We start from the raw sequence: 25055 nt of genomic DNA, 5'->3' as shown, positions 1-25055 counted from the left end.
GCAGGAAAAGCTGTACCAGTACATAATCCAATTTTTGGTCTTTTAAAACAGTAGTCAGTACTTGGCATTGTAGAGTGCTATTCTTCTGGGGATATTTATGTGCTTGATAAACAATTAAACTTCGTTACACCCTGGTATGGTACGCTCTTCTTGTTGGTTGGTAAACTGAGGCACCAGACTGCGTATATTGCTCTCACAGTCAGCGGTGGAGCTGTGCATAGAATCCATCTCTTGATTGCCATATGTTTGTTTTAAGTGTTACAGACACTTGCTCCTAGAATAGATTGGTTTTACATACTATCGTGGGCTGCCCTGCTGAAAAGTACTGTTTTTCAGTGTTTCCACTCCTCCTCTACCCAAAAGTCAGCAGTTCCCTACCTTTTTGAAATGGTAACCCATCTTGACAATTCAGTAAGACTTTGTGACCCAAGGTAGTTCAAAACTGAGGGGAGAGTTCTCCCCTGGGAAAAATGCACCTCCTGTCCCCTCCTCTGCATGGCTCCCACCCAGCCCTCCTACTCCCTCCCCTCACATGCAGCATGGGCAGTTCCCTGGCCTGCCACACTGAAATGGGACTCAATTTAATTGTTTTAACAGCCAGCTCCCTCCTGCTGGCCATTAAACCAATTAAATAGAGCTCCATTTCAGGGTGGCAGGGCAGGGGTTGGAGGAGTGAGCAGCGGCAGTGGTGGAAGATGCAAATGGCTTCTTGAAGAGCCACATGTGGCTTGGAGCTGCCCAGTTGGCGACCCTGAGAAGATCTAATGGTGACCCATGTTTGGGTCCCAACCCAAAGCTTGGGAGTCCCTGCCATAAGTGCTGCCACTGCTAAATGTTGGTAAAAACTTGCACTATAAATCAAGGAGTCTACCAGTGTATGAGAATGCATTATCCCAGGTAGCATCTGTATTACTGGAACTTCTACATTTGACTCAGCATGAACAGGGTTTGCTAACTCATTTCTGTAAAGCTTTGATAGAAAAAAATGGCCAAATATCCCTTTCTTCCTTTTATAGTTTCTGGTTATTTTAAGTAGTAGTTGTTTCTCATATAAATGTGACTGGTAAGTTCCCTTTTTCATTGTGTGTGTGTGTGTGTCATAATAAACATAAAAGACTTCATATATTCTCCGTGTCTCAAAACCCCTGTCCCTTAAATAAAAGTTGCCTTGTGGGCCAACTAGTTTAAATCCCAGGTCTAAATATAGCAGTGAGAGCCACAGTTAGGCTATTTCAAGACTTCGCAGGCTCAGAGCTGCTCTGACGACTCCTTTGTTTTAACCTTTGGGGCCCTGGCGTGAATGTAATAAAATGCAAATCTTGAGACTGGCTGAGGTGGGTGGTTTCGTGGTTGAGATGTCAGGAGTGGGGGGGTGGGGGGGGGAAGAATGCTGTGTGTTTGGGGAGAATGTGGTTTATGGCCCCAGGGGCAATGAAGTGGGTGTTCTCAGCATGGTTGCTAGAGAAAAAGCGTTCCCCACCTTTCCAAAATAAACCTCCATCAGAACCACAAAAATTTGGCACATGAGGCCAAGTCCCCACAGGTCATGAGCTATTGTGGAAAGTAACTGATACCATGATTGCTTAAAAAAGAGTCTGTTCCCAGCCTTTGTGTTGATTGATTCTTTTTTCCCCCTTTGGGAGAAATGTTGGATAACACGTCCCACTTCAACCTGCAAGGGAAAATCAACTTTTTCGTTCTAAAGGTGTCGGGATGCTGAGTGCATGTTGGTTTTGAAGCTGTTTTGTTTGTAAATAACATTTCAAAAAAGTATTTTTTTCTCTGACTTGTGTTTAGTTAAAACAGAAAGATATTAACAATATTTTTCACCAGTTGTGCTGTTTTGCTTTTAAGCAAAAAGCAAGCAGTCTTGTAGTACCTTAAAGCTAATATTTTTTTAATTAAGCCAGTGTTTCTCAAATGTAAAACATATGTGTACCCCTTTTGGGACTTCAGCCTTTTTGACGTACCCACTCTCCCAGTGCTGTCCCAGAGTTTATGTCCCAGTGATTTTTAGTAATTTATTTTCTGCCATGTACCCCTGGAAATCCTTTTGCATACCACTGGTGGTACGTGTCTGACGCTTTGAGAAACACTGTATTAAGTAATACACTAATGCTTTTATTGATTTGTTAGTCTTTAAGGTGTGACAGCACTGCTTGTGTTTTTTTGTGAAGCTACAGACTAACACTGAGACTAGTTGCTTTTAAGCAGTTGGGATTAGAAAGTTTTGTCTGAGCTTTTTCTAGCTGTGTATTTGTGGGTATTTGTGCACTAGCACAATCTCTCATTGGGTTGCAAACAGGACAGGGGACTGCTTGATCCATCCAAACATCTCGGAGTTGATCAAATATTATGAATGAACAAAATTGCATTAAATGTTTCAATATCATTTATAATATTAGGTGAAACCCCCTTTTAAAAAATCTAAATTTGGTACGTAACTCACTGCTACTTGTAAACAACCTTTTTTAAATCATGCAGTTTGTGTCCTTGGAAGTTAGCAGAAAGTCCCATGAATTCATTGTTTTTGAACAGGGAATAACTCTCTCCTGGCCAGGCCTACTTAATTTTCTTGCTTGCTTCTGGTACAAAAACATGCAGAGAAACAATCTGCTTCAGTCGTCTGTAGTAAAGAAAACTCTTTTTTAAAGCCACCCTATTTAAACAGTGTTTTATGCTATTTCTGGAGAAACTGTAGAGTTACAAAGAGAAAATCGGAGTATTATACTGGGGTGAACTGAGGGGGACGTAGTGGGAAGGAGGGATGGAAAGTGACACTTCTTTTTAAAATAGTTCATTTGTTTTGTTATAATCCCTAAAGACGTACCCCCCTCTCTCTCTCCATAAATATGTTATCCTATTTACGAAGGCACTGGACATACTTAGAGATAGTTAGCTATTTCTTCCATAACTGCTGTCACTTATCGTCTGCTTTGTCTTCTTGCGTTTCTTTTTTCTCTGAGGTTTGTCATCCTTGAGTGATAGGCTTGTGTGGTTTCTGTACTTGTATATTATGAAGGAATGTGTGATGGTGGGAATGTGGGGCAGGGTTTTCCCTGAGTGATTGGGATTAGAATTTGTGGTCTCCTGTCAAATGACAAGTGTGTGGAGATAGTTATCCATTGTGTGAGGATTTCAGGGGAAGGAAAGCCTTCATCTTCCACTTTTCTGCTGGACAATTGAGACATTCAGCTTATGTTTGAAAGGCAAATAGGTGCAAATCGTCTTGCTGGCATCATGGACTAATTCTGTGGAAGGAGCAAATAGAGAGAAGGATTATTGATAGGGAAAACAACTAGTATTGAATCCTGGGAGGGGATGTTTATTTCTCAGCTCTCTAGGAGGGATTTGGAAAGAGCTATAATCCAGGTTTAGGAGTGATTTGTTACAGCAAGATGATACTTGAGTGGCATGAGGATTCTGGCTGAGGCAGCAAGAGTTTGTATTTGGGGGGAGAAGCCTTGTTCTTAGAAGGTCATTGTGACAGAAGTTCTCCCCACCCTACATATTTGTTACTCAGCCAGTAAAATAAACCAAGAGGACTCTTGACTCTTTTCGTATTTTTCGAACACATCTATACGCAATTTGAGTTCAAAACTTTACAATGAGGCAAATGTACAAGGATAGCAATGCAGTGGAAAGTTCTTCTCCAGTGGGGTTAAAAAAACACACCCTTCTAATTTCTTCTGCAAGATCAGAATATTTTTGGTTTCAATATTATCTGGGGGGTGTTGTGGTGGTTTTTTTTTCCAAAGTCTCATGATTCCATTTTCTGTGTTAATTATTTTTTTTTTAAAAAAAAAAAAACAAGCCGTAAAAAGACTTTCTGACCCTGGGGAAGGAGAACATTTTGCAAGTTCTCGGTTTTCGTGACAGTCTGAAATCCTTGGAGCCGTGTATACTGAAATAACCCTGCATCACAGTGAAGACCCAATCACACACAGAAACCACAAGGGAGGCGACAGGAAATTCAGTATGAAATTGGATGGGTTTACTACAGAGTGGCTCCCGGCAGTTCACCCAGAATTGCTACATCAACAGGAATTTTTGTGGTAGTCATACAAGTCATCATGAGTTTCATTTACCCAACAGGAGGAGAAAAATGAGACTTTGTCAGTAAAATCCCCATAGATGACATTTTACAACAACACACAAACCAGCAGGAAAAAAACCCCACTCTCCTTCGTTGAAGGAGCCTCAAAATTTCAATGCAAACATTGAATTAAGGGGCACAGTATCGCACTGCGATATTTAAGTATTTATGCCTAGTTTACAGATAGCACAATTGAGATGAAATGATGCCTCAAATTCTAAACATCCCTGTCAGGATTGCATAGCTGATGTGTTAACCCACCTTGTTTCATGGGCATTGCATTAACCCGCATAAAGAACTAATCCTTGTCCTGAATGGCTTGTATAGGTTGAATCTCTCAATTGCGGCACTCTCTGGTCTGGCAACATTTGTGGTCTGGCATGACTTTGGTGAGCTGGATGTCCACTTATCATGGGTGAGGCCCAATTTCATTTGGTCCTGTGAAATTTGTCTGTAGCTACCAGTCCTGACTCGCAGTGTTCTGTGCTGTTATTTAGCTGTAATTTACCCCTAAATGTCTTCTAAGAGCCAGGTAAGCAGCGGAGGTGTTGGTAATGTGCTAGACCATATTGACCTCTGGTGGTTCGTTAAGTTCTCTGGTTTGGCTCTGGTCAGGTCTGGAGGGTACTGGACTAGAAAGATTCAACCTGTAGTCACGAAGGCAAAGTTATGGGCTTTCAGCATTTCACAGATTAGACCATTAGTCTCAAGCTGGGCCCTCAAAAATCCAGGCTTCCAATGTCAGGTGGCCATCTTGAGGTGTGTGAGCTGCATAAAACCATACAACGAATCCTTTGCAGAGTCAGAAGCAGAGCTCAGGAGTTGCACCACGGCTGTACTTGATGAGTGTTATGACATGCTGCAGCTGGAAGCACATTGCACAGCAAACTTGAAACAAGAGGTTCCCTATATTGTTCAATCCCTTCTGCTTCTCTCCTGCCAGAGCAGGCAAATCTAAAATTTTCCCAACAAATGGGCAATATGTGGGAGTGTGCAAGTTGAACAAATGCCTGTTTCTGGTCGTGGACCCAAGTGGAGGTACTAGAGCAGGAAACTCAAGAGCAGAATAAGCAGGTGCAGACAAAGAATATATAAACATCATGGGAAATAGCTCTCTTGCAGCCTAGCATGCCCATGGGGGGAGCCCCATTGTTACATGCCATGTCTCAGTAATAGCAACCAAAAGTGGATTTTTCTAATGCCCATTTGGATGATCCACCCTGTAGTACAAGGGGGCATATGTGTTCTGCAGGGTTAAAGCAGAATCATCTTGGAGTGACCCTCCACTAGAGGGATTTTTGACCATGGTTCTGAAAGAGGTGGCTGCAGAGTCTGAATATGGCATGCCTACTTTTAAACAGCTCTCGGTTCCTTGACATATTTTGGAAGTTTTAATTATGTGGACTGGGCTTCTTCTGTATCAACGTGTAGTTCAGATCATTGGGGAGGGCAGGCTAGTCAAAATTACCACAAGTTTCAGCCCCATTTTTGAAATGGGAATGAAATTATGGACCATAAAACAAGTTGTGGTTTTCATACAACCATAAGAACCTGTGTCACATTTTTAATCCTTTTGTTTGGGAGATTTTCTGGGGAGGGAAGGGGATGAATTTTGGATCTGTACAGTAATGTTCCTTCTAATTTTTTTCCATCTATATGTAGAATAATTTTATGTGCACTTAGGTAGGTGTGAATGTGCACCACTCGTAGAAACAAAGACCTGTCTCTGAGCAGTCTGCTAATCAGCTGGGCAGCATTTGAATCTCTCCTGAGCAGCTGCACACATGCAATAAAAAGCTTGATACTTTATGGTCGCTGCAGTTTCTTCTGTCCACCATGATTATTTTTGTAAGTTACTGATATCCAAAATGCACCGTTTAGTTCTATGACATGGTTTGGGGCGGGTTTTAAATTAAAAATGACATCAGTGGAACAAGTGGGTGAATTGGTATATTTTTGTTGCTTGTCTGTTACTGAGAGAGACAAGATAAAATTGTCTGTCTCTCACCAGCAGAAATCAGTCCAATAAAATATATTACCTCCTCCACCTTGTGTTGCCAATATCCTGGGGCCCCTGCAGCTGCAATTATGCTGTGTACAGCAAATAAAATTAGTGGTACTCTCCCAAGCCCCACCCACAGGCTGCCCTTGTTTACTGAGCAGAAGAGAGACAGTATAGATCTTCATACTCAATCATTCCGTGGTACCTAGAGTCTTTGGCAGGAGGTGCTGTGAAAACATCTGTTGACAGACAATCCAACATATATGTAGAACTGAACATCTCTCTAGAGTTGCTCCAAGGTGTTGTATGAACAGCAGAAACAGTTACTGTATTTCTACATATGATAGTTCTATTAAATTTGTTCTTACAGTGTTTGGCCTCCCTCTGATTTCTGGATGCCAGGTAGGTACATCAGAAATCCCACCGTGCTTAATGACAACCTCTGCAGACATTGATTGGCACGCTGAATTGCACTTTCACCCCAAACCTGTTGTACACTAGCAAAAAAATTGGTCCTGTAATCCACTCACCTGCTGTGTCCCCTCCCTACCATGTTGTGACTCCACTGGCACAAATGTTTTTTGGAGCTCTGCTGTAAGCTGGTGTTGAGTATTTTAGTCATCTGTACATTAGCATTACTGCCAGTGTTACCATTGTTAGAGCTGTATCTTTGAGTTACAAGTCTAGTGCTTGCTATTAGAGGCAAGGCAATGAAAGTAACTTTCTCATGATTAAGGCTGCATCTGTAAAGTCTTCCCCCGCTTTACGAGGGTAATTCGTTCCTGAAAAACTCCTCTTAGGGTGAGTTCTTGTAAGTCGAAAATGTAATTACCATTAATTTCAATGGGACAAAATTTTCTGCATTCCTGAGCCCCAAAATTTACACCCACTTACGCTTACCTGGCAGAGGGCACAGCTGCGCAGAGCAGGTGGCGGCGGCCCCTAGCCGCCCGGGGAGTGAGCGCAGGGGTGGGGCCAGGATGGACTGTGTGCCCATCAGCCACGTCTCCCAGGAGTGCCTGGGGGCCTGCGGCCGCCAGCTAAGCTGGGGTGCACCGCTGCTGCAGCACCGAGGTGGAGACCAGCCCAGCCCCAGGTAAAGGTTCAGCTGGGGGCTCCAGGAAACCACCGCCAGGCGGCGAGCGGTGCCCGAGGCACAGCTGTGCAGGGCAGGTGAAGGCAGCCCCCTAGCCACCCGAGGAGTGAGTGGCAGGGGCGGGGCCAGGATGGGCTGACTTTCTCCAGCTGCAGGGTGTCTGCGTCTGCCTGAGGCACTTGTAAACTCCAGTAAGTGCCTCATAAGGAGAAGTAGTGATCCTTAATCAAGCTGGTCATAAACTTGAATTCACATAGCCTGAATGGGAGTATCTTGGAGTGTGACTGTACTACCTGGGAGATCGACAAAGTTACGACTGATTTTTCAGGGTTTCGATTTTGTGCGCCCAATGTTGTTGATTCAGCCCCATTGCACAAACATTACATTTACTTAATTTTGAACAGCTATTTTTGTTCATTGATACTTAGTTTCATTCAGATCAATCACTGTTTATATGAGTGGTTCTTCAACCTTTTTTTATTTGGAGACCCCTACAAAATTTTGAATGGAAGTGCTTTGGAAATCGTCAACATGATCTGTGGCCCCCTTCTCCTTGGCCCAAGGGTTCTGAGGGCCACACATTAAAAACCAGTGTTCTAAGGGAATGACAACCTTTCACAGACCCTTATAGCCTATGGATCTCAAAGGTCTTCAGCCAACGGGTTCAAACCCACTGCTTTATAACTGCACCTTTCGTTCTTATCTAACTTCTGAAGGAGCTCATTTTTTAGGTTCATAGATTCCAAGGCCAGAAGGACCATTGTGATCACCTCATCTGATCTCCTATATAACACAGGCCAGAGAATTTCCCCATAATAGTTCCTTCTGGACTAGAGCATATCTTAAAATATAGCAATTAAAAATTGTCCATGATGGTTAATCACCCTGACTGCTAAAAAATGTATAACTAATTTCTTCGCTGAAGTTCTTTAATTTAGCGTCCACTTCCAGCCATTAAAGTTATATATTTCTCTGTTAGATATGCATGGCCATTATTTTGTTCCTTAGGTAGGTATGTAGGTATTTCAACAGTGGTCCCACCAGTGCCAAATACAGAGGTAAAATGACCTCTCTGCTACTGCTCAAGAGTCCCCTGTTTATGTATCCCCGCATCTTGTTGGTGTCATTTTTGGCATTTAAGCTGGGATATTTTGCCATAGAAGTGCATAGAGTTTTTTTTCCAGGCTGTTTCTGCACTGGAGTGTGAATATGGAGGTGATTTGATATGATCAGAATCAATAAGAGGCCGTCATAGCGAGCTGGGAGGTGGTAATGTTTATTGGTTACTTCGAGAGAAAGGGAGTCAGATTTTATTCTCACTAGGGACACTGGCTCTGCGACTTTTGCTCAAGTCTCATTTACAGAGGTGTGGTTGGCCTCAATAGGGAACTCTGGGGCATAGCCCTCCGGAAATGAAGGCACTTTCCTCTGCCTTGTTTCACTCTAAAATAGGAACACTATTTACCTGCCTTCAAAGATTCTCCGGGGGATGTCTTGAGTAAGATCTCTGATAAGAGTACTTGCAGTAAGTGCCCAGTACAGGCTGTAGCTCTAAAAACCTGGATTTTCTAGTCTGGAAACATCCGTGGTCCCCTAGGACCACAGATGTTCCTGGACCAGAGAACCTCAGGCTGGAGCCTGTGGCAATGGGGCTGGGGCCAGAGCCCTTGGGGGGAATGGAGAGATGGAGGGGGCAGTAGGGGCTATGGCCAGGGTCGGAGCCCCTCTGGTGAGGGCTGTGGCCAGGGCCAGAGCCCTCAGCCTCAGCAGCGAGGGAGACAGCTGGGCTGGAGCCCTTGGTGGTGGCAGCTAGGATTGCTGCCCTTGTGAGAGGTAGTGTAGCTGGAGTTGGGTCCAGCGCCTGCAGCAGTGGAGACGGAGCCAGGGCCACCAGCACAGGGGCTGGAAGCTGGGGGTTGTAGCAGGCAGCGCTGGAAGTAGAGGGGCTGGAATCGGGGCGGAGATGGGCTGGAGGCCGGTAGTAGAGGACCTCCCTATCCTCAGTCTGGCAAATCCCCTCATTCTGGACCAGCCGGAGGATGCCGGATATGAGAGGTCCAACCTGCACTATTTAATCCTGTTCTGAGGCATCTCTATTTCAGTCCATACCCAGTTATTTAATAGGTAAGTTTTACTGCCGCTAGTTGCAATGGACCCTGGAAGTACTGTGTGATCATTTCAGTGGAGTTAGCACAAGGAAGAAATATTGCAACAGACAACTTTAGGTCCCTCCTCTGGGATTCCTTACAGTATTGGAAGGCAAAAAGGAGGAGGTGTAACAAACTGACAAGAGCAAGGGAGTTCAGACCCACAGATGTTTTTGTTTAGATGTAGCTTCCGATATCAGTCCCCCGATGCATTTCTTTGTTACCACTACCAATGACTATAATGGAACGAAGGGCAGATTTTGCTCTATGTAAACACATGAGCATGCTTTATTTGTCATGGTATCAATATCATTATATTATTGGAACACCGTTTTGTATTTTGAATTACCTTCAAATTTACGTTCTCACTGAGTATATGAGAGCCTTGTTAATCTGTTCTCTCTCTCTCTCTCTCTCTCTCTCAGGTATTTGGATTACAGAAGAGATTTTGTAACATTTTATTGCGTTGGCAATTCTATTCATGTACAATTTTTTTCCAGTCTGTTTATTATGATATTAATATTATTGCAGCATCATTATTTTAAAATGATCCATAGTCCATAGTCTGATAGTTTGATCCATAGTCTACGTAGACTGAAGGATGCCTACTACTACTACTACTACTACTATTTTAAAATTGTTTTATTTTAAAAGGGTGGGGGGTGGTAGCTAGTAGAAGGTTCCTATCTAGAGAAGAGAGATGTGGAGAACAGAGACACCTATTTGTGTGTTTGGGACTGACTTTTTCATACCCTGACTGCAGTGGGAATTTCTGTTGTGTATAGAATAAACCTCTTGGAGAAGCAGGACCAGGCACTTTTTGCTCAATTTATTGTTTGTTAGATTTCCAGTGCATTTAGTAGTAAATTGTTCACTGTTTGGTGAGAGTGATTTGTCTTACTCTGGGAGCAGTCCATATTGTCCAGTTTCTCTAGACTTTCCTCTTTCCCCTTCCCCCTCCCATGGATTCAGTTAGGAACTATGGATATGCAGAACCCTAGCCTTGTGCGTTTGAGTTTTCTGGGGGGAATGTGTACCAAGCTCACATGTAATGAATACATAGTAAGGTTGTGGGTCCCCTCCCCCACTTCTGGAGTCTGGAACAGGGAAGAAATGGTGGAAACAGCACTGTGGAGGAGTGGTAAAAAAACATGCATACACTGCACTGGATAGCTCCTAGAAAGGAAATGTACTGCTGCAAAAAAACATTAGCACAGCATTGGATGGGTGCTTTGAGTAGTGGTTTCTGGTGAACATTCCTTAATGGGACTATTGGAGGTGCCGGGTATTGGAACAGGGTTATTTTATTTCAGGTTCTCCAAAGAGGACATTGCTTGGGATAAGGGAAGCTGGAGGTGGAGAGGAAGTGGAGCTACAGATCTCCAGCCACCCAGCTCTGAAGTAGCAGCACAGAAGTAAGGGTGGCAATACCATACCATGTCACCCTTACTTCTGTGCTGCTGCTGCTGGTAGTGATTCCTTCAGAGCTGGGCAGCTCCCCAGCTCAAAATCCCAGATATTGGTGCACATTTCAAAAATCTGCCCAGAAGGAGATCAGAGGATTGAAAAAGAGATCTTGCCTGTGAAACCTAGGCATATAGTAACTAGACAGCATTTTATTTAAAAAAAAAAAAAAAGTAGTCCTGGAAGAGCAGTCCCATTTAGCAGTTTGGCTAATGCTGTCCCTGGAAACGCTGGGAAAGTGGTGGGCTTTGTGGAAAACCAGACCTTCAGAATTCCAGCTGAAGTAGCAAGGTGATTTGTTAGGTCTTGCTTCTTATAAGACTCAAGATTGTTTGTTTCTCTTTTGAACCCCTTTTATATAAACAAATCTGGGCTGTTTGAGATATTTGCCTTTCTTGATGTGCTGTCGTTTCTCTCAAGTGCCCCAGCCTCTTAGGTATTTTAATCTTTGTGGAGAGGCCTGCAGCGTAACAATCATTTTGTGTAAGTTCTCTTCCTTAAATTGTTACTTAAAAAACCACTAGTGACCCACAATTAGATCATGTTATTAAAGAGAAAATAAAATATTGATGAAAAAATTGCATTATTTAAAAAAATGTAAGAAGGTGGCAGGGAAGAGGATTTGAACCAGTTTATTTAGAAGTTTACTCGCATGTGTTTGTTTGTGTTAATTAGCTGAAAAGGTCAGTGTATAGGAAATTCATAATTTCCACACTGAGGTGGACAAGCAAAAGGGAGTGTCTGTGTGTCCATTGTTGAATGGGACAGCGGAGAGTGTTAATTCTGGACTGTGGATGGTGGGAACATCCCTCCTCTCCCACTCCCCCCCCCCGCCCCAACTAGGAATGTAAAACCACTGTCAGAATGCTGAGAAAGTCAGACTTGAATTTTTGTAGTTCCCTTGCAAGTTAGAGGAACTGCCTGATTCAAATCTGCATTTAGGACCGAAAGAATAGGATTTCCTGTTATTTAGTTACTCAAGGAAGGAAAGGATTTACCTCCTGGCTGTAATAGAACCTAATTTTCTTCTTTTAATAAGAATAACTGCATATTGCAGCAGTAGTAAACCTGTGAAAGCAATCAGTCTCTCCTCCACCCTCCTTCTCCCAAAGTTTTCATGTAAGAGCTATGTTGTAACTCTTCCTCTGCCATAAGAATCCTCCATTCTACTGTTTCCATCCTAACACCTAATGTACTGTGCACGGGTGGTGGGGACCGTGGCAATTACTGGGCATTTCATTCCACTGTGAAAGAGAGAGTTGCTGAGGGGTGATTGCTGCTACGTAACTCCATAGGACTGCTTGCACTCCCCCCCCGAAGACCATCTGGATTCAGTTAACTCTCTCGGCAGTAGGGCTGAGTCTCATTTCCTCCAACCAGTAATATTATATAGGCAGTGATTCTGTTCTGCCCTAACGTAATTGAAAATTATGTGTATTGTAGAGTCGTAAAAAGCTGTGGCTCAGGTAGCCTGTGGAGATTGGATATGGCACACAATGAAGCTTTTATGCAAAGTAAGAATTATAAGCCACTGCATTAATGTTGTATTATGGGCACGGCCGTTCTTGGTTGTCAAGTCCTCGAGCCAGGCCTGTCGCCTTAAACAAAGCTAATATTTCATACTTTATCAACGGGGTTGGTGTTTTTAAAGCCGGCCAGTTACACTTTTGCCAGTGTCCCGGCATTGAAACTGTCAGATAATTGGGCTGACATGGTGACTTGCTGAGGCCCTTTGTGTTTATCCTCGGGACAGAGCAGCTTGCCCTTGGTGGGGCTGGAATGTAAAACTGGAGGCTTGCCACTGGTCAGAAGGTTGGATTAGACTTTACTGAGCATTGCACACCTCTGCTGTCTGTGATGTTTGTTTGTTTTTCCCATCAATGCAAATGTGTAACTCTCACTTGTGGTAATGGAAGTGGCACGTGTGAATGTGCAGAAAATAGACCTGTAGGCTTGAAGTTTTCTTTCAGCTGATGGGAATAAGGGGACTTCGAAGTAGGTGAGGTCCTTTCGAAAAGGAGCCCTGTTGGGACGAGCTGCGCGGCAGCGAGGCGCATCAATTTCGAAGTGCCGCGGCCGCCTGCATGCTAATGAAGCGCTGAATATGCATTTCAGTGCTTCATTAGTAAACTTCGAAATGGCCATTTCAAAGTTTGGGGCTAGTGTAGACACGGCCTTTGTGGGTTACTCACACGTGTAGCAATATTTCAAATCACTCATGACCTGTGGTGGGTTAGGAAAAATGCTTCACTCCAATTTCTGATGTCCTGGAGCCCATTTCCTCCAAACCATCAGGATAGCTGTCACTTGTTGCTTGTACTGCATCTGTTACAGCGGTAGAACTAATACCTCGCCTCACTGAGGTCAGATCTAAGGCACATCAAGGGGGGCTGTGACAGTATTTAGTTGTGCTTGTGCCTGTTTTGTGGATACCCAGCAAACTGCAGTCTCCAGGGTGATGAAGCAACATCTGTCACCAGTCCTAAACATTTTAAAATGCGGGTGAGAATTCTGGGGGTCAATTGTTGCTGTCTGCCAATTGACTTATCCATATTTCTTTTACTTGAGTGGGTTAGTGACCCTCAGTGTAACACCTTACAAAGGAACTGACATGCAGACATGTAGTACCCTGTACTGACGTTTTCTTAGACACTTTTGTATCACACAGTGACCATATGGATATAATAACTGAGGCCATGTCTACATTACCCCAGATGATCGACCTACTCAGGGGGTTGATTTCATGCGTCTGTTAGGGACGCTCAAAATCGACTTGTCAGCGGTCAGCAGACGACTACTCCTTGTGTAACGCAAGGAATAATAGAGGTTGACAGGAGAATCTCTCCCGTTGACCTTCTTAAGTGAGGATGGCCAGGTAAATCAATTGCAGATACATTGATTCGGGCTATGCAATTGCTCTAGTTAGAATTGTGTATCTGCAATCAATTTTCTTGCCTAGGGAAGGCATAGCTTGGGAGTTTTCAGGCCTGAGCAACTGATTTGTCTGGTACTGTCAGCTTCAGCTATTTTAAAATTATCACTTAAATGCTCCAAGAAACAGTGAGATTGGTCTTTTAAAAAATTGTAAATTTTTTTTTTTTTAAAGAAATGACACTTTTGGGGTTCCTTTTGTTTGCCTTTTGCTTTTTCTCTAGTCTAGAATGCTCGTAGGGCACCATTCCAAGCTTTTGTCCAAAACCAGGGTGTTTAGATACTTAATAACAATCAGGAGAGTGGAGATTCTCTGGTGATCACTTGTCTCTGAGGACCGTGTCTTCGCTTAAACGTCAAACATTGGAAGAGGTGTGATAGAGTTGGCAACACTGCTTCTCTGAAATAATTGTTGTGTTTAGTTAGGCGTCAAAAATAACTCCAGAAGATTCTACTCCAATTTGCAGAAATCCCAAAAGTGAAGATTGAGAATAACAAATTTTTCTTGGAACTTTACGGATCCCAGGGGCTGCAAGACACATGTTTATTTCTTTAAATTCCAAAATATGAAAGCATGAGACTCTCCAAGGGCACATCTACATTGATGTAAAAGAACTTGCAGCATGGGTCTCAGAGCCCAGGTTGTCTGACGTGGACTCATGGGGCTTAGGATGCAGGGGTAAAAATAGCAGTTAGGACATGGGTCTTGGACTGGAGCCCAGGCTTTGAACACCCTGTCTGCTCGCGGGGTCTCAGAGCCCAAGGCTACAGCCTGAACTCAGACGTCTGCACTGCTGTTTTTAGCCTTGCCTCCCATGCCCCACGAGTCCACATCAGCTGACCCTGTACTGCAGTGTAGACGTACCTGAAGTGATGGGAAGTAACAGCGCATCTCTTGTGGTCTTTGGTCACCTCAGTGAATACTCCCTTGTCCCTTCTGGGGCTTGCACACTAGTAAATGTGTGTATGGCCGCATCTACATGTGCACGCTACTTCGAAGTAGCGGCGCCAACTTCGAAATAGCGCCCGTCACGGCTACACGTGTTGGGTGCTATTTCGAAGTTGAAATCGACGTTAGGTGGCAAGACGTCGAAGTCGCTAACCCCATGAGGGGATGGGAATAGCGCCCTACTTCGAAGTTGAACGTCGAAGTAGGGCACGTGTAGATGATCCGCGTCCCGCAACATCGAAATAGCGGGGTCCGCCATGGCGGCCATCAGCTGAGGGGTTGAGAGACGCTCTCTCTCCAGCCCCTGCGGGGCTCTGTGGTCACCGTGTGCAGCAGCCCTTAGCCCAGGGCTTCTGGCTGCTGCTGCTGCTGCAGCTGGGGATCCATGCTGCATGCAAAGGGTCTGCAACCAGTTGTCGGCTCTGTGGATCTTGTGTTGTTTAGTGCAACTGTGTCTGGGAGTGGCGCTTTAAGGGAGCGGCTTGCTGTTGAGTCCGCCCTGTCACCCTGTCTGCAGCTGTTCCTGGCACCCTTATTTCGATGTGTGCTACTTCGGCATGTAGACGTTCCCTCGCAGCGCCTATTTCGATGTGGTGCTGCCCAACGTCGATGTTGAACGTCGACGTTGCCAGCCCTGGAGGACGTGTAGACGTTATTCATCGAAATAGACTATTTCGATGTCGCTACATCGAGATAAGCTATTTTGATGTAGCGTGCACGTGTAGACGTAGCCTATGTGAATTAAGGCATTTCCTTCTAAATACATGGAATCCAGTAGATTCAGACACTGGATAAAACTGGTCCATCACAAAAATAAGAATAGAGATCACTTGTTAGACTAGCAGTAGACAACCTAGGCTAGCGAGTGGGCTGCATGAGTGGACCTCCTTCATCTCAGTAGGCCTCAAGATTGTCATAATCAAAAGGATGTCTTGGAGTAGGGTAGTTTTGCAAATTGCACTAGGATACGTAGAATTTGCCAAGTGTGCCGACTGAAATGTAGCAGCACTTGATAGGATGCAGAGGGAGCACATGTGGACGGAAACCAATGGACTCTGGTTACTCTGTACATGGGCAACAGTAAACAAAATGTCCTGGTGGCCACACCCATAGGCCATAGGTTGCTCACCACTGTCTTAGGCCAATGAGGGTTCAGTGCAGGGAAGTCCCACTGCAATATGTCCTCCAGAACTGTGTTCTGTTTGCTGGTGACATCTAAAGATAATGTGGCTTTCACTATATCCCTTGAGAAAACTATCTACCTCGCTGCATATCACAGAGAACTGCAGGTGTACATCTTCCATTAGTTTTGTTGGAGCCAATTTTTGCTCTCACTCAGGTGTATACCAGTGATGCTGGTGACTTTAATGGGAAGACATGCATGTCCAGGTGGAGAACTTGAAATCTGTATCTGATCCCAGTGAAGTCAGTGCTGAAATTCCTTTTGCTTTTTGAAGTGTGGCTTAATTCTGAAAAGGAACTAAGTAAAAACAGCACATTCTTACTCAGCACGTGGTCTTCTGTAAGCTTAGAGTCCTGTCTGCTGACTTCAGTTATCCACTGAATCAATGCAGATGAGAGAGTGAGCTATACTTTGTTTCATCCTGCACATCATCAACTGGATTAACTTTCATTGATAAGGCCAATCAGTTACATCTATGCAAACCCATTGGTCTCTCCATATAACTCCATGGTATGCTTACATCTTGAATTCTGTGTGCAGATCTGGTCACCCTATTCCCAAGGAAGATATATTGGAACTGGAAAAGGTACAGAAAAGGGCAGCAGGGGGGATTGTGGGTGTGGTGCAACTTCTGTTTGAGGGGAAACTGAGGGGGCTTGGACTTCTCATCTTGGAAAGGAGACAGCTGGAGAAGGCGGGATATGAAGGAAGTCTAATGAGACTGGTGAGGAGAATGTGAATGGGGTGGTGTTCTTGGCTACTTCTCGTGGCACAGGGACTCGGAGTCCCAGATGAAAGTCATAGGCAGCAGGCTTGAAGGAAACAAAGGGAAGTATTCACACACTGCACAGTCAACCAGTGGAAATCTTTGCCTGAGGATATTGTGCAGGGCAAGACTATAACAGGGTTCCAAAAAATAATTGGATGCATTGTGGATAGGTCCATTGGTGGCTGTTGGCTGGGATTGGCAGGGAAGCAAAACCATGCTCTGAAGCAGTCCTGGCCTTTGTTTGCCAGGCGCTAGGAATGGGCATCAGGATAGATCACTTGATGATTATCTGTTCTGTTCATTCCCTCTGGAGTATCTGGAACTGGCCATAGTTGGAAGACAGGAAGCTGGGCTGTCTGGACCATTGGTCTGACTCAGTATGGCCGGTCTTATGCAGAGGTGTCATGGAAGGCTGTTGGAGAGACAAGGTGGGAGACCTACTATTTTTGATTAGGGCCAACATTTGTTGGATAGAGAGACAAACTTTGGCGCTACGCAGAGCTGCTCTTCAGGTGGGAAATATGCTAAGAGTGTCACAGCCAAATACAAGATCAAACAGACAATTCAGCTTAAGTAGCTAGCACATAGTCTAAGGGACCATTCAAGGTGAAGTGCATTAACAACTGTAAATCATAGGATAAAGGGTGGGGCGGGTTTAAAGGGTAACAGATTGGTGTAATGAGCCATAATAAATCTGGCATCTTCATTAAGACCATGATTTTTAGTGTCTAGCAAAGTTATGAATTTAAGCTGTCAGGCTCTTTTTTGGCAGCGTTGTGCAGGTATCTGATGAGGATGAGGCTTGATAGGGTGAATATAGAACGATTGCCTTGTGAAAAGCCTTCACCCACAGGTGATAGGGCAGGGCAGGGTCTCAAGCTTCATTGCACCATGACCCTCTTCTGACAACAGAAATTACTACATGACCCCAGGAGGTGGGACTGAAGCCTGACCGTGCTCGAGTCCTGTTCTGGGCAAGGGACCAAAGACCGAATGGCTTCATCATGGGCTGGGGGCAGGTCTAAAACCTGAGCCACATCATCCAGGACTGACCCCTGGGGCTTGTGCTTTAGCCCTGGGCAGGAGGGCTTGGGCAAGTCTAAGTGAGCGCTGGTGACTCCATTAAAATGGGCTCATGGTCTCCTGTGGGGGGCTGACCCACAGTTTGAGAATACCGTGATAGGCTGCTTTTGGCTTTTATCATTTTCCTGTGTGAATTAATTCAGGGAGAATAGTGATGGTCTGGTTATCAACCACTTTGTTCTTATTGGGTCAGTCACTGCTTTGGATGATATGCGCCACATGTGATTGGTAAGTGCTGATGGGGGGCAGTGGGGAAGAGGACATTTGAGGCTGTGGTGGGTTACTGGAGCCCCACTCCCTTTAAATTGCCACCAGTGCACTTGCTCTTCCCCTTTTACTTGGGGTCCTTGTCTTTCCAGGAGTATGGAGCTCTTCCCTTGCCCCCCACCCCACTGTACCTGCTCCCATTTTGCCCAGGGGCCTGCTGACTACTTCCCTGAACATGTATTGGACATAGGGATATTGGAAGGCATTGGTCACTGCAGAAGTGGATAGATGTCTGCATCTGTTGTTTCCAGGGTCTGGTGCCATTGAGTTGGGCTGGTGCTTGCATCTGCTGATGAGCTTGGAGAAGTAGGTGGGGTTATTTGGAGGCCAGAAGAGGGGGTTCAGAAAAGATTTCTTCCAGGATGGGGTCCTCGTCAAGTACGGATTGTAGTTGTTTGATGCTTCCAAAGGCAACAACCCATTTTGACTTGCAGACCCCTGGTTGAGTTTGCAGAGCTAGCACAAAATACACTTGCAAACCAAGAACATTAAATCTAGAAGCCACGGAGACAAACCAAACATGGCACCTCATAATAGCAAATGCAGTGCCTTTCGGAGTAGACCTTCCTGGTGAGATTTGTATGATTCACTAAAGATGTAAAGTTCTAAGGAAGCTGGTTATTACTGTTATTGACCCTTGCTGAATAAATTCTTATTGTGAGATGATAATACGCTGAGATTCAGGAGTTGTGTTTATTTTTCTTTTTAAGACTTTGACTATTCGCCACTCCCCCTTCCCCTCTGTCTTTCAGCTATTTTATTTCTCTCTGTGTGTGTTTTCCTTTTCCAGATCTGATTTATTGATAATATAATTTGAGATAAAATTGTCTTTGCAACTGGCTTTATTTTCTTATTCTGCTGTTTTGAAAATGCTGCTGTATGAAAATGTTAGTGTTCTACATCAGTTTTATTTCCCATAACCATACAAAGGTACCCACTGCCTCTTTGTTTTTCATTTCAGTTCCTTGCATATGTTTTAAGTTGTATCTTTTTGCCTGTGTTTGCTAGGGTTTGTTATTATTTATTTTGCCTTTCTTTTCAGAACTCATTTTTCTTTTCCCATTTTTGTTTCCTCCCATCCAGTATCTCCAGATGAAATGGCCACTGCTTGATGTTCAGGCAGGGAGTTTACAGAGTAGACAAGCCCTCAAGGATGCTAGGTCTCCATCTCCAGCACACATTGTTGTAAGTAAACTCAGAAGACGTTCTTCCTTTGTTTGGGGGAAAAAAAAGACATTTGACATAAACTTGGCATCCTTTTTCTTTCAGTCAGCACACAAAAAAGAAAGCTGAACCCAGGTTACTATCCAGGTTAAAATGTGTGGGTGAGGTGGGGGTGGGAGTTGAGGGGGAATGATTTTTTTGTTCCTGGGTAGCACTGTGAAATGATATCAATGGTATATAAGCTCTTTGCCGTTTGGAAAAGTGAAGAAACTGAGTACTCCTGAAATTTATGTGCTACAAAACTGTTTTGATTTTACATAAGTTTTGATCCAGTTCATTTACTTTTCTAACTTTCCCTCTTTTGAAATGAACACAGTGTATGGGAGAATATTTAAAACACAAAACAAGACAAAACAAAAACCATCTCATGAGTTGTCAACCTGATCTGTAATCCTTACTCATAAAAAAAGGCTTGTGGGATAAATTTGAAAATATTTTAAAAACAAACAGCAACAAAAATATTTTGGTTTCTAGCACGTTTTCCCTTCTGTAAAAGCTGAATGTCAGCAAATGGCATGTTTAAAGCTCATCTTGAGACAAATCTAGTAATAATGGTTCCTCTATTGAATTCTGCTACTGGAGTCAAATTACTTCCCATATGGTAAAAACGATGGTAAAGTTACAGCGTTAAAGCTGCACATGGGTATGTGTTTAAACAATGTACAGAAAGTTTTAAAAAGAAGCAACTTGTATACTGCATCATGCCCCAAGGACTGATGGAATGTATTTACATTCACCTTTATCTGTTTTTTATGCAACTTTTTGCTAATGAGCCCTTATGAATGTTGAGTTGGTAAATTAACCTCTTGAGAAGGTGTCTTGGTAGAATATTTCTTTCAATATATTTTATCATCCGATCTCATCTTTTTAACTTTATTTTGATAATTAATGGATAACAAGGTGAAATTATGCAAAAAAAGAAACTGGCTTTTTTTATAGGAGATCTAAAGTTGAAATAGTTGCTAGATTACATCAGACACTTGAGAGACAATAGTTTACTTTCTTAAAAAAATGAATATAACTGAGAAATTTCTGTTTTTCAAGAATGTTGCCTCTCTTAATCTGAGAGGTCCCAGATCCTATTTTATGAGCATTTTAAACCATTTTGGTAAAATGTTTCAGTAGCTTTTAGATTTAATAGTTTAAAAAGCAGACCAGGAAAGACAGAGTGAAATGTAGACTCTGTTGATGTTTAAATGGTTCATGCCAAATGCTGGTTGCTCCCTTTTTGAAGGATTTGCTTTTTTTTTCTCCTCCTGATATTTCTATATCAAGAGGTCAAAGAAGTACATTTACCTTGCTGGCTCTTTTTATTTGGTCTGCAAACAAAATTCATGGTCTCTCTCCTCTACCATGCCTATCACTAATTTTCTTGGTTTATCAGTCCTATCATCAGAAATGATAACATACCTCTGGGAACTGGGTTTGATAACTCATGTGCCCCCTGGTGGCTGGCTGTTTGTCCTCTTTGCCACAGCAAAGCAAAATACAGGGCAAAGTACACATTGGTAGTGTTTCATTTTAAATTTCGCGGTGACAGGCTTGTTTATCAGATGAGGAAAGAAAGATTTTAATAGATTCTGGTGGAAGATTTTTGATGTTGGATTGTAAGCGTTGAAGGTAGGTCAAGTGTTGGCTAGTTAACGGAGTTGTCATCTATTTCTATATGTGATTGCAATGTCAATGCTGAATCTAAACATGCAGATGAAGATGGGAGAAGTAATTGAATTTCAGGTTTTAATGAAGTTTCTAACTCATCAGAAGAATGACTGTGCCCTTTATAAATAACAATTTCCCTTTGTTCAGAACATGGTGTGCCTCTTTTGGAAGAGCTTACTAGTGATTTTTCCTTCCTGCAGCCCCTCCCCCCCGCCCATAAATGATGCTCTACCACATTGTGTACAAATGAGGGATAGATAAGTTGAACGCCCTGCCCCCCCCTCCAAATTTATAGAATCTAAATTCTCTTATCCATTTTGCAAACCTTTTCACAGGAAGCCTGAGGTGGAATCTGCTGTGGATTTTGACTGTTTATGGGGCTCTTTAAGAGCTGTTTCCCTCTGCGATTCAATAAAAAGTGTACTTACCATAGCAACCACTTAGTCTGTGAGGAACATATACTACCTCTGAGATGGAGACCACCTTCCCAAAGAGCCACAGCTGGCATTTGTAATGTGATCTTTTGTGTGGGGGGAAAAGAGGCGGGGGAGTAGGGGAGCATGTTTTGATGGAACAAAGTTTTTGTGAGGTTTAATGTTCGTTTTTAAATACCCCCTGCATCCCTACCCCAAGAGAATGTTCTGCCTTGTTACATAAAAATACTGCTTCTTTTCCAGTGTGCCTCCATCCTCACTCGAGTTCTTGGTCATGCCAATAGCTAAAGGGTACACGTTAGAATACACGGAAGTCTTGTGGCTGGTGACATATTGGGGAAGGTGGTGATGGCAGAAGGAGGACTGAGTAGATGTAGATGCCAGCTAGGTTGGGATGTGTTCCGTTTGTTCAGTACCCTTGGCTGATGCCGTCGATAAGCAGCACAGTGGGGAGTGTGACTAGCTGCTCTAGTAATGATCTACACTGAGATGTGTTGTGAAAATGTGATTAATCTTTAGTTGGATGAAAGAGGATGTTTACCTCTATGTGTGCGTGTGCAGAATATGTGGTATCTATAGATAAATATATGAACAGTTTCCCCCCTCCAGACGTACTTATATCTTGTAGCCATGCCTGATTTTTCTCTTGAAAGCCATTGTGTTGCCTCAAAGATCTCTAATGAAAAGACAGCTGCAAATCACTTCTTAATGTTTCATGTATTTCTGAAATCAGGCTTAGGGTAGGGAAAGGACTGTTTTAAAGCATGTTTTCTTATCAGTGCTTAGCTGCAAGTAATACATTTTAGGGTTACATGTTTTACGCCCTGCTTAGGTGAAACACCCATTGGCTTTAATGGGAGTTTTGCTGAATGATACAGGGCTGTATGCAGATGATTACCCTGGCTGCACTTAGTTTTCTTCTGTCCTCTTTTCTAGGTTAGATTAAGAACGTGAAGTTAAGGCTGCAAAAATTGAAGCAAAAGACACCAGCATGAATAATTTGGTTGGATTATTCCCAGCAGTGAGCGCTGGGCTAATGCTGCTTTTTCATGGTACTTAAGAGGGTCTTCAGAACCTTTGAGAATGTCAGTTAGATACTCTGTTTGTTCAGCATGCTTTAGAAGTCATGGCAAAAGGAGCCATTTATGCATTTATTCGCATTTCCATGTCTCAGTTGTCTAGTGAGGATTTGCATTCTTTGCATGCAGTCCACCTGCATATCTCAGTCCAGGAGTGTGAGCTAAAAAACCTGGGGGCATGGTGGAATTGGTTTTACGAATGCACTATTAGACTGACCAGGCAAAAAGTTGAATTCTGCTTACAGATCACAGACTACTAGACCTGGAAGGGATCTCAGGAGGTCATCAAGTCCAAATAACACTTCTAGTTTTGGGGTACAAACACACTGGGATTTTTTATTTGTGTTTTTGTTTTGTTTTTCCCTTTGGAAACATTCAGTCTTCCAAGAACAAAAGTTTCAACATATATCAAATCCAACTGGGCGGTTTGAATGATCCTCAATGTACAGATGGCATTTTTTGTCTTCACATCATGTGTGTCCATGATGATGTCGTCTGTGTGCACTCAGGCTGGTGAATTTAGCCAAAGCTGTCACTATCTAGAAATGATATTCTTGACAATGTATAGGACCATGCTTAGCTTGCTGAGTTGTGAGGGACCGAGTAAGTGGTGTGGAAACAAGGCTTACTCATGGCTTTTGTAGAGAGGAATTAAAAGATCTGAATGTTGGGCCTTCTGCCTCCTAATTAGAGGCCATGGATTGGATACTACCTCTGGTATCTTATACAAAAGCTTAAATTTAGCTTGCACTGCACCAGGTAAGCACATACTGCAACTAAAAGTGGAGTTTTGGTATAGTGTGTATCTTACAAAATGGTAAAAACCTTCAAAATTTCCCAGGTTTTCTTCTTCAGGGTTCACTTTTTTGAAGTCATTGTAAATTTTACCTTGAGGATGGTACTATTTGGAATGGCTTTTCCATTCTGTGATAAGCACATCCATACAGCAATCTGAATGCCCAAAAACAAAGAACCATACTATTGTAGTATGTACCTATCTTTCTGTCTGGCTGAAATTTGGCTTAGGAGGTGAAAATAGTGTTTGAAAATGGAATATGACAAGTAAAATGTAAGGCATCTGAAATTCTTTCCCTTCTCCCTTCAGTAATCATGCACAGAGAACAGCCATTACTTGTAACTTGGTCATTTTTGAGGGAATTAAACAATTTTTCATATTGTTTGTAGTAGGAGCGATAGGACAAAAATAAATAAAATCCTTTAGTTTTTTTTTTAAATGTGGTTTCCATTTGCAAATGCCTTTTGTGTCTTTTTCTTTACAAAGGAGTGCAAGTTTGTTCTTAGGGTACAGTGCACCGCCAAAATATTCATGTCCAGTAGCGAGGACAAATATATGTCGCCATTTTTCATGAAGAGACATGTTTCTTTGCACATGTAGCTGTTTGTAAATAAAACATTTTGCAATCACAACTTAGTGTTCAGGGTTCCAGAAGTCCCCAGTTATGGGTTTTAATGCTCTCTGATGTACGAGTTTTTAATATTAATATTTTTAATATTTGATTTTATCGTTTGTTGTAGAATAGCTGTGTTTCCACTGCTATCACCTTCAAGTTGGTTTTGGATTTGTGGCAGCATGTGTGCTCCTGATGACGGGACTTTTTTCTTGGAGTCCTTCAAAGTGAACTTCAGGCTATATGTTGAAATTTACTAGAATCCCGTGGCACTTCAGAAGGGAGGATTTTTGTGGGTCTCATTTAATTGCTTATTGATAACACTGGTGCTGTTGCGTGTAGGTTGGGAGGGGAGAATGAGTTTTTTGTGTTAACCAGGAATGTCTGTATTCCAAGATATCAGGTTACAGTTGGGTGCTCAGGCCAAGCATGCTTTCTTTTTCAATGGGACTGCAGTACACTAATGCTATGTCTACATTACCCCAGAAGATCGAGCCGCTCAGGGTCAGTCTTCTGGGGTTCAATTCCATATATCTGGTAGGGACACTCAGAATCGATTTATTCTGGGTTGACATCGACTCCTGTACTACTCACAAGATGTGAGGACTAAGGGAGGTTGATGGAAGAAACTGTCCCATCGACCTCCTTCAGTAAGGACACCCAGGTAAGCCAAGCGCAGATAGATATATTGATTCTCACTACATAGTTGCCATAGCTAAAACTGAATATCTGCAGTCTAGTTACTTTGCCTAGTGTAAACATAGCCTAAGACCTTATACAACTGTTACCTTGAAAGCTTTAGTGATTCTCTTGCTAAACACTTTTTACCCCTTTTGTCAAACTGCCCTGGCAGTTAAAGTGAGACTTATGTACCTACCTCAACTGTATGCAAAATCACTGTATGCTGAATGCTCATAGGTGACTGAGCTCTTGCCACAAAACTGACAATACACTGCGGGAATAGTGTGGCCAAATCACTCTCTGCTGATTCATTTGGAATTTATAGGGGAGGAGTTGGGTTAAATTTCTGTACAAATCTAAAAGTGTAGAGCTAAATGAAAAACCGGAGAGTGGTAGCACAGGAAGCACAATATGGTGTGGGATGAACTCCTATTAGATACCTATTATTGACTGTAGGCTCTGTTTAATGATTTGATGCTAAATAATTTAGGGTAGAAAACAGACACCTTGTGGGATGTAAACAAAAATTAATTTGAGCCTGTAAGTAGGTGATTTATCTTTATAATTTGGTAGACTTGAGTA

General features: G+C 43.0%; 1 protein-coding gene across 28 annotated transcripts in view; it reads left to right on the top strand.

Moving 5' to 3' along the window:
* TCF7L2 (transcription factor 7 like 2) overlaps positions 1–25055 on the top strand; it is a 225961-nt gene that overhangs the window by 63669 nt on the left and 137237 nt on the right. For all 28 annotated transcript variants that reach the window (XM_074999142.1, XM_074999138.1, XM_074999137.1 and 25 more), the window contains one exon: positions 19071–19172. In XM_074999142.1, coding sequence (XP_074855243.1) covers positions 19071–19172 — 102 coding nt within the window. The remainder of the gene's footprint in view (positions 1–19070; positions 19173–25055) is intronic.

This window comes from Carettochelys insculpta, chromosome 7 (genome assembly GCF_033958435.1).
Source record: "Carettochelys insculpta isolate YL-2023 chromosome 7, ASM3395843v1, whole genome shotgun sequence".
Lineage (NCBI taxonomy): Eukaryota > Metazoa > Chordata > Testudines > Carettochelyidae > Carettochelys > Carettochelys insculpta.
The sequence above is the reverse complement of the archived record's forward strand: the minus strand, read 5'-3'. Positions and strand labels throughout refer to the sequence as shown.